General features: G+C 38.7%; 1 protein-coding gene across 1 annotated transcript in view; it reads left to right on the forward strand.

Moving 5' to 3' along the window:
- LOC106525322 (solute carrier family 2, facilitated glucose transporter member 4) overlaps window positions 1–9312 on the forward strand; it is a 13701-nt gene that overhangs the window by 2016 nt on the left and 2373 nt on the right. Inside the window, exons 2-6 of the mRNA XM_014019514.1 lie at window positions 3023–3118; window positions 3923–4083; window positions 7111–7235; window positions 7645–7760; window positions 8026–8188. Coding sequence (XP_013874968.1) covers window positions 3023–3118; window positions 3923–4083; window positions 7111–7235; window positions 7645–7760; window positions 8026–8188 — 661 coding nt within the window. The remainder of the gene's footprint in view (window positions 1–3022; window positions 3119–3922; window positions 4084–7110; window positions 7236–7644; window positions 7761–8025; window positions 8189–9312) is intronic.

Raw genomic sequence — 9312 nt, forward strand, 5'->3', positions numbered from 1 at the left:
TGTGTGTGTGTGTGTGTGTGTGTGTGTGTGTGTGTGTGTGTGTGTGTGTGTGTTTTAGAGAGAGGGAGAGACAGACAGAAAGAAAGAACAGAGTTGTACTGAATTATCATGTTTTCAACCAGTGAGCCCGAGTACACTCAAACAACCAACAAAAGATAGACCCATACAGATAKTAAAATGTGAAAATGGAATCTGTTGTGTGTCTTTCTGCACTAGAGCAGTGATTCMCAACCAGGGGTACGTGAGCATATTACAGGGGGTTCATGGAAAAATTTCCCAGGTGTGATGATTTCCACAATGCATAAAAATGCAAACAGGATCACAAAACTAACACAAAATGGAATCCAGTATAAAACGCAGAATCTCACAGAATTTGCTCATTTCRGGTATTTGATGTAYTWTGGATGCTGCTGCYTCCTGCACCTGCCATTACCTGGTTAATTTATTTAACTGTATTTTCACTTTCAAGGCAACATTTTTATCTTTGTTTAATTTGAGTTGAAAAAGCCTGACAATTAAACAGTCTAGGGAGTTAAATAAATAATTTTCATTTAATAATCAGTTGCAGAACATTATAGTTTTGGAGAATCATCATTACATTTGACAGAGGGGTACTAGTGTGATAACATGGTTCAGAGGGTACACAAGTCTAAAAAGGTTGGGAACCACTGATGTAGAGGCTGTGATATGCACAACCCAAACAAACTTGTTCTCTCCCATTACTTATAAACGTTGCATTAATCCCACACAGATTATTACCCAGCCCTGTGGGGTGACCTGACCTACACTGAACAGCCTGAAGCRGGCACTGATTAGTTCCTGGTACTGAATAAATATCAGCTACGCCTGCAGTGAAATGTAGCCCAAAGCTAATGAGGCGTAGCTGGCTTCTTCTGATGTTTTACCTTCTCTAAGGACACACAAATACAGGCTTCGGCCTTCTCCACGCAGCAGAGTGGACTCATGGACTTTTTACAATCAGTTACACTTGGGTTCACGAGTCATAGAATAATCTAATAATACTTTTATGAGGCAGTGCTGTTGTACGGTGGCTCTGAAGGTTCATGTTCACCCAGCAGCACTTTACATATACTTCAAACAATCACAAGGAAATCAGCTGCTTTCAGCTGTGATTCTTTCAGACTTTTAGTTATAAGAAGATTTAAACTCTTTGCCGGACCGGTTGGACTGTTATTTCCCCCAGGTCGTCTCATCTGTCACCATGGAGACAGATGCCAGAGGGCTGATGGGAAACTGGAGGGGAGCTAAAGTTCAAGCGAGCATCAAGTTTAGACACAGACGTCACTAAAGGGTGATTTTCTCCGCTCAGGATCACAGTTTCACACAGTTAATATTAGCTGAACACTGAACACTTTTTAAAGTTTATATGAGCTAATGATTCAAACATGCTTTAAGTTCTTTACATTTTGCTTATTTCTTATATTTTCTCCACAAGTTTTGAAGGTATTTCAAAGCTCTTCTTCAGTCTTTTGCTGCTTTTTCTCTTATTTTCAGTCCAGTCCTTGGAACTTGGACATAGGTTGTGCAGTGTGTGCTTTACAAAATTAGGAAATAGACCACTAAATTTTAATTAACTCTATCAACCTGTTACTTTTGGGACTTTTCATAAATTAAACTAAATAAAACGAAACAGTATCTGTGGCAGGCTAGTTTAAAAGTATCTAGCTAAGCTAAGTAGCTAGGTGGCCAGCTAACTAGTTACTCGCTAACAGCTTATTAGCTTGTTAGTGCTTTAGTTAGCATTTTTCATATAATYAGTTTCAGAAAATGAAACAAACATGATCCAGGTGAAGTAAAGGTTCTAGCTATCTGATAACATATTTGTTTTAAATTAGTCCTTTATTATATGTGTCAGTAAAGACTAGTTTAAGAGTCTTTATGCCTGAATTAATCATAGATTTAAGTTTGGTGAATTAGCAAAATAAATAAATAAAATAAATWCGAAACTTCCCTGGTGAGCACAGCTAAAACCATGAAGTTGTCTGTGATGACAACTTTTTATTCTTATATATCTTTTTACTTAATTCTTTATATAAACGACGTTGAAACAAACAAACAAAAAAAAAGTATCGTTATGTGCAATGGAGGTTTCGTGTTGACCAGGTTTTTGTTTTCAACAGCTGCTTGCCGCTCGGGTCGGGACTGACGCACATAACGTGATGACGTTTYCAACACACGCAGTGGCGTTCTCACATTGCTAGGCAACGTTTCACAACCAGCCAAAATAGCCTATAATAGATACTAAGACGTTGCTAGACAACGTTCGATTCCAGCAAAACCAGACTTTAATTTTTTTTGATAAAACTTTATTAAAAACAACAATCGACAATCTCAACAAAAAAACTCTGAATGTATATACAATCATACCTCCAAAATACAATGAATTCTGCATTTACATTTTAGGTGAAAAAGAACATTTTAAATTTGTTTTCTTGGTTCAAACAAACAAAGATAAGAAAAATAAAATGGCAAACATAGATAACAAAATAAAATTAAAATAAATAGAAAATGCATAATTACTCAATGAACTAAATCAAAGGGCTACGTTATCTGAGAGAGGTGATAAAACATTTTCTTTATTTATGGTTTTTCAACTTGTTGCAAGGTGAGTTTTAGCAAATGGACTTATTTTATAAATACAGACTATGATGGCTATATATCTTCACTTGTGAATATAGAAATTTAACATTAAAATATTATTAATTAGATATTCAACTTTTTCATTCTTAGGTACATATAAAACAGTTTGGGGAGAGAAAGAGTCTGTTTATGGATATTCTGATCAGGAGGTTATGAAGAGCCATAAAGTGTTTACTGGTTGACATAAATAGAGCAGATGTTCTGTTGTTCCAGGCTGATTACATGTCTGGCTTCTTATGTAAGACTAGAATTATTTTTGTTAATTTTCTTGAAACAYGAGGACAGTTTATGCCAGAATGAGACACTAGCACAGTTGTGTTATTCACAATATTTTTTGTGTTTTCTTGTGTTTGTAATCCAGGCGGTGACTGGAACCCTCGCTCTGTCAGTCTTCACCGCTGTTCTGGGATCTTTGACGTTTGGATACAACATCGGCGTCATCAATGCACCTCAGAAGGTAAAATACATCTTGACCTTAAAGAGTAATTATGTACAAAAGTAGCTACAAATACAGTATGTCATAAAAATGCCAAAAAAGTCACCTTGTAACAGGATACAAGAAAAAACATTTAAAAGTCATCTGAGGTAACCAAAGATATCCATAAAATTGTGTTGTTATTCATGTTACAAGGTTCAGCTCAGCAAAGGTTAAACTTTCCATAAATGTTGTTACCATGATTGGTAACAACATTTTTTGGCTAACTTCTTTAAGACAGCGACACCGTGAAGTGCTGTCATATTTAAAAAACAAACAGAGCAAAGACACTGTTGCATAATTGTGATGTTTTTAAAGTGTCTCGTTTAAAATAAAGGAGAAACACAAAATGATAAAAGGACATTAGCGTGTGCTAGAAGCCAAAAGCAAATGTTTTTTTTAAACCCTCAGAAACTGAAATAACTGCTGATAACACTTCAAAAGACAAGAAAGTCTGGTTCCTCTGAAACTGAATACAAAGGAACCCAGGAGTGGTTTAAAACATTTGCACGGCACTGTACAGCACATACTTTATATATAGATGAAGGCACATAAATCTTAACGGACTGAACTGCTTTAGATGTAAACGCTGCTGCTCGTATTGCAGCAACACTTTGTGTTCCAGCTCTTTGCAAAGCGTCTCAGTTCCTCAGAGACACCGTCACCAACACCAGACTGAGCTCTGTTTACTGCAAACAAACAGACACCAAAAATAAAGCCTCTGTGGTGATTCCACATCTTTCAGTTCTGTTTATTAATTTGACCTGAAAATATGTCTTTACTCAGATCATCGAGGCAGACTACAATGCAACATGGGTGCATCGGTACGGAGAACCCATCCCCACAGGGACCCTGACCTCCCTCTGGTCGCTGTCTGTAGCCATCTTCTCCATCGGGGGCATGTTCTCCTCCTTCTGTGTGGGTTTTATCTCCGAGTGGTTGGGACGGTAAGAGAACACAAGATGTTGCACTCGTGACTGAAAGGGGACATGTCACGTAAAATTCTCACATCATTTGAGACAAAATTGCAAAATCTGCATTTCGTCTTTTCTGCTAAAAACATAGAGTGATTTTGTAGCTAATGCATATTGCTCATAAACAAACAAAAGTGCTTGATCTTATTTATATTGCTAATATAACAAGAGAAATCCATTGAAAGGACTTTCAATGGAAAGAAAACTTTATTTGAGTACATATGAAAGACAAAAGGGTTTTTTTCCCCAGAAAACTGAGACTCAAACAGAACAGATAAAGCTGGCAGTGTTGGCAGCGTCATCGTCCTGCGACCACTACTGCTAGCTTTGGTACTGCGGCTAACGCTGCTGAAGATGGCATTTAAAATTTAAATTCAAAACGTGTTCATTGAAAACATTATGGATGGTACTTGTGATGCAGCATCTCGGACACTGCAAGTTTTAAGTCTTGTAGGGAAGGGTTAGCAGCAGTGTTAGCAGCGTTAACAGTGTTAGCGGCGTTAGCAGTGTTACCAGTGTTAGCAGTGTTAGCAGAATTAGCAGTGTTAGCAGTGTTAGCAGCATTAGCAGTGTTAGCAGTGTTAGCAGCATTAGCAGTGTTAGCAACATTAGCAGCATTAGCAGCATTAGCAGGATTAGCAGTGTTAGCAGCATTAGGAGTGTTAGCAGCATATACTATTTGAACTGGAATCTGTTATTTGAAACACCTCTACCTCGATATTGATCTGGATTCTACCTCACTCTATTTCTACTTTATTTTATTTTGTTTTATTTTTTACTTTATATTTCTTGTGTGTGCTTTTATATGCCTAAATGACTTTACTTTGTTTATTTTTAGTATTTTGAACTCTACATTGCTTTATAGTTTGTCAAGCTGTTTATGTTGTGTGCTAATATGCATCGTAATTTCATTCTACAGTGCATCTCTGATGTTATGTTGAATGACAATAAAATAATCTGAATCTGAATTAGCAGTGTTAGCAGTGTTAGCAGTGTTAGAAGTGTTAGCAGTGTTAGAAGTGTTAGCAGTGTTAGCAGTGTTATCAGTGCTAACACTGCAGCATTAGAAGTGTTAGCAGTGTTAGCAGCATTAGCAGTGTTATCAATGCTAACACTGCAGCGTTAGAAGTGTTAGCAGTGTTAGCAGCATTAGCAGTGTTATCAGTGTTAGCAGCGTTAGTAGTGTTAGCAGCATTAGTATTGTTAGCAGCGTTAGTAGTGTTAGCAGCATTAGTATTGTTAGCAGCGTTAGTAGTGTTAGCAGCGTTAGAAGTGTTAGCAGCGTTAGAAGTGTTAGCAGCATTAGAAGTGTTATCAGTGTTAGCAGTGTTATCAGTGTTAGTAGTGTTAGCAGCGTTAGAAGTGTTATCAGTGTTAGCAGCATTAGCAGTGTTATCAGTGTTAGCAGTGTTATCAGTGTTAGTAGTGTTAGCAGCGTTAGTAGTGTTAGCAGCGTTAGAAGTGTTAGCAGTGTTAGAAGTGTTAGCAGCATTTGAAGTGTTAGCAGTGTTAGCAGCATTAGCAGTGTTATCAGTGTTAGCAGTGTTATCAGTGTTAGCAGCATTAGTATTGTTATCAGTGTTAGCAGCATTAGCAGTGTTATCAGTGTTAGCAGCGTTAGTAGTGTTAGCAGCTTTAGAAGTGTTAGCAGCGTTAGAAGTTTTAGCAGCGTTAGAAGTGTTAGCAGCGTTAGTAGTGTTAGCAGTGTTATCAGTGTTAGCATCATTARTAGTGGTAGCAGYATTAGTATTGTTAGCAGTGTTAGCAATGTTAGCAGTTGCTGTTGAGATAATTAATATACATTACAATTTGATTCAAATTGTGCAAAAATTCCTCTAAATTTTGCCACGCTACAATGGTTTGCTTGGCTTTGTGTGATAAAATATTGACGACAGAATAAATCTAAATTCGATTGGATCGGTTTCCTCCCCTATCACAGTCTTTGCAGACATTAACTGGAGCTTGTAGCACACATGGTGATTCAGGGTCCAGCAGGGTGGTGTGAAGTGTAGGTGGGGGGTGGTCAGGTCACATTCAGGAAAAATGAACTTCCTGAGAGGGGCAGCTGCTGCTGGTGCTGCTGGGTAATAACTCTGCTGTGACCTGTGAGGTCAGAGAGCACATTCTGCCCAAGCCTCTGTAGACCCTCTCTTTAACAAGACACCAGGTTTAGTTAGTGAAATAAACTGAGTCACTAAAATACAAGTTTCCACTAATAATAACTATTCCATAAATGTAAATAGGTTTAAGACAAATGTATCTAAATGTTAGCTAAAGTTGTTAGCTGCGACGGCTATCTTAAATCGATCAACACTTAACATTGATTAGTTCAAGATGTTCGTCCAGAGAGGGTTCCATTCAAATTTGACCAGTGGATTGAGATATTTTACTAACAGACACGCAGAGGAGTGATCATTCAGTGAACCCAAAGAATCATCTTTTCATTGTTTCCTTTTTTGTGTCTGGAAAGTTACAGAACCTAAAGTTCAAACAATAAATGCATTTTAAAAAATGAATAAATAGGGTACACTGAGGAAAATGTCTCATTTTCTCATCTWACTGATTCCTTATTCACTATCATCACTGTGGATGTGTTCAGAGTCCTTTCCTACTTGTTGTGAAGTTCTCCACACAGTGACTTTGTAAATTTGTAGTGCTGTTGAATGTTATATTTTGATTTTAAAGAGAAATTCCAGCCATTTTTAGGTAAAGTTCTGTAGAAAATCCTATGTAGAGCTATTATTCTACCTGTCCTAAAACACATTACTTTCTTTTTCTTTTACACAAAAAACAAACATTCACAAATATTTTCCTTAAGTCTCGGTCCTGATTCGTCTAACATTTGAATAAGCTGACTCTGTTTGACACTGCCCTCTAGAGGATAAAATAAATAAAACATACACATCTATCTATCTATCACCTTTATGTGCTCTTCACACAGACATTATGCATCCAAATGAAGTGAACTTAATTTCAGCTGCTCTGTGTTTCTCTCACCAGGAGGAAAGCGATGCTTGCAAACAACTTTTTGGCCTTTGTTGCTGGAAGTCTGATGGGAATGTCTAAGCTGTGTCGCTCCTTTGAAATGATGATCATGGGGCGCTTCGTCATTGGTGCTTACTGCGGTGAGACACCGTTCACTCAGTTATTTTGTCTTATAATGTGCTCATTYATCCTTCAGCTGTTCACTCTTTCATCTCCTCTGTCCTTACTCTAAGTCTATGTCTTCTCTAACTGCATCCACGTACCAATACTGTCCTCAATCTGGTCTCTGATGATCTAATTTTTAATCTACCTGGTCACTTCCATGGAAAAACTAGGCATCTTCAGYTCTGCCCCTTCCTGTTCTATCACCTGTCTTTTTGTCCATGCCWCTGCCTCTCAACCATTCAACATTTCTGTTCTCACTGCTCTCAGACCCATAAAGTTCGCCTAAAGATAATACTCAACTCAAGTATCAAGTATTGTTTTTGTCTGATAGTTTTTAGCTGTCCTGTCTCATGCCAGCTTTCTGCCTTTAATTCTTCTGCTCAGGGCTGGCGTCTGGTTTAACGCCGATGTACGTGGGTGAGATCGCACCTACGAGTCTTCGGGGCGCTCTTGGGACGCTGCACCAACTGGCTATAGTCACCGGCATCCTCATAGCACAGGTACTAAATTACGTTCGTTGGTCATGCTTGCAAAAATRTCAGACGAATTGAAGGAAACTCTCTGAAAGTATCAGTCAAATGAACATCTTTGAGAGTTTTTGGAGTCAGCACAAWTCAAGATGGCTGCCACAGCCAACAGAGTCAGTTTTTACATAACTTTAAACAGCAGTTTGGTTTAGTAGTGGCTCAGCATTATTTCCACTATTTTCATCCTCTGCTTGTATAGTAATTTTCTTTTAATTCATTGGATTGTTTTTTKGGTCAGATTCTGGGTCTGGAGTCGTTGCTGGGCAGTGAAGACTTGTGGCCGGTTCTGCTGGGTTTAACTGTTGTTCCGACCGTTCTTCAGATGGGTCTGCTTCCCTTCTGCCCAGAGAGCCCTCGATTCCTCTACATCATCCGGTGTCAGGAGCACCAAGCCAAGAGAGGTGAGGCTGAGGTGCTCCCTCGTGACTCCGGTTCTAGACYATCATTGTCAATTCTTTTTCGAGGCATATCTCACTGAGCTGCGACCATTGGGGACAAATTGCAAACAATATTTGTTAGGGAGTTAAACCCAAATATATACCAGCATTATTGTCAGGTTTAGAGTTAGTGTTTTAAACATCATAGCAGTAATAAAATATAGGACTGATAGGACATCCAGGGCTGTGTCCAAATTCAGGGACTGCATTCTTCGAAAACTGTCCAAATTCAAAGACTTCTCTAACTACGGCACTCAAATGCATTCTCCTTTCCCCCGATTCGATGGACAGGTCCAGTGTATCCTTATAAGCCCTCAGATGTGTGCATTGCAGGCAGACTTCCGGTCTTCTCAGTCGATCAAGGACCCAGCCTATGTTGACTGGATAGGCTGAGTCCTTCGAAGGATGCARCCCCTAWATTTGGACACAGCCCAGGTTGCASGGCAGTCTAYTTAAACAACTTGCTAAACTGGATAAAAAGTACGATCTAGTCCAGGAATAGTCAACTCTGCTCCTTGAGGGACACAGCCCTGCACGTTCTRCTTGTTTCTCTGCTCCAACACACCTGATTTGAATGAATGAATAGATGATTTTCAGGATTCTGCAGAACTTGGAAGAGGTAATTCACTGACTGAATCAGGTGTGTTAGAGAAGGGAAAAAAGTAAAACATGCAGGGCTGCGGACGTCGAGGACTAACATTGACTATCACTGATCTGGTCTATGCTGTGCACAATCTACTCTACTTATTAGAACATGTGTAGCAGGATGTAGCTACACGCTTAGAAGATTACACCTAGTTGGTACCGTTCTACTGCCTTTGGAATCACCTCTAAGTGAGATTGTTTAAAGGGGCAATACTATGTGTTTCTCAGGCAYATATTTAAATACTATACAATAATAAAGTATCTCTGTCACCTTTAGTTGTTATTAAAATGCTGTTTTGATGTTTAAATAGAAAATAAACTTATCTTCTCATCACTTCCTCTTCTAAACGCCTTGAAATTGACCTCTGTCTCTTTAAGAACCACCTTCTGCTTCCGTAAGTTTAAGTCGGGGGGAGGGGGGGTGTTTCGCGTGTGCTCTAGTT

This window comes from Austrofundulus limnaeus, unplaced genomic scaffold (assembly GCF_001266775.1).
Source record: "Austrofundulus limnaeus strain Quisiro unplaced genomic scaffold, Austrofundulus_limnaeus-1.0 Scaffold223, whole genome shotgun sequence".
NCBI lineage: Eukaryota > Metazoa > Chordata > Actinopteri > Cyprinodontiformes > Rivulidae > Austrofundulus > Austrofundulus limnaeus.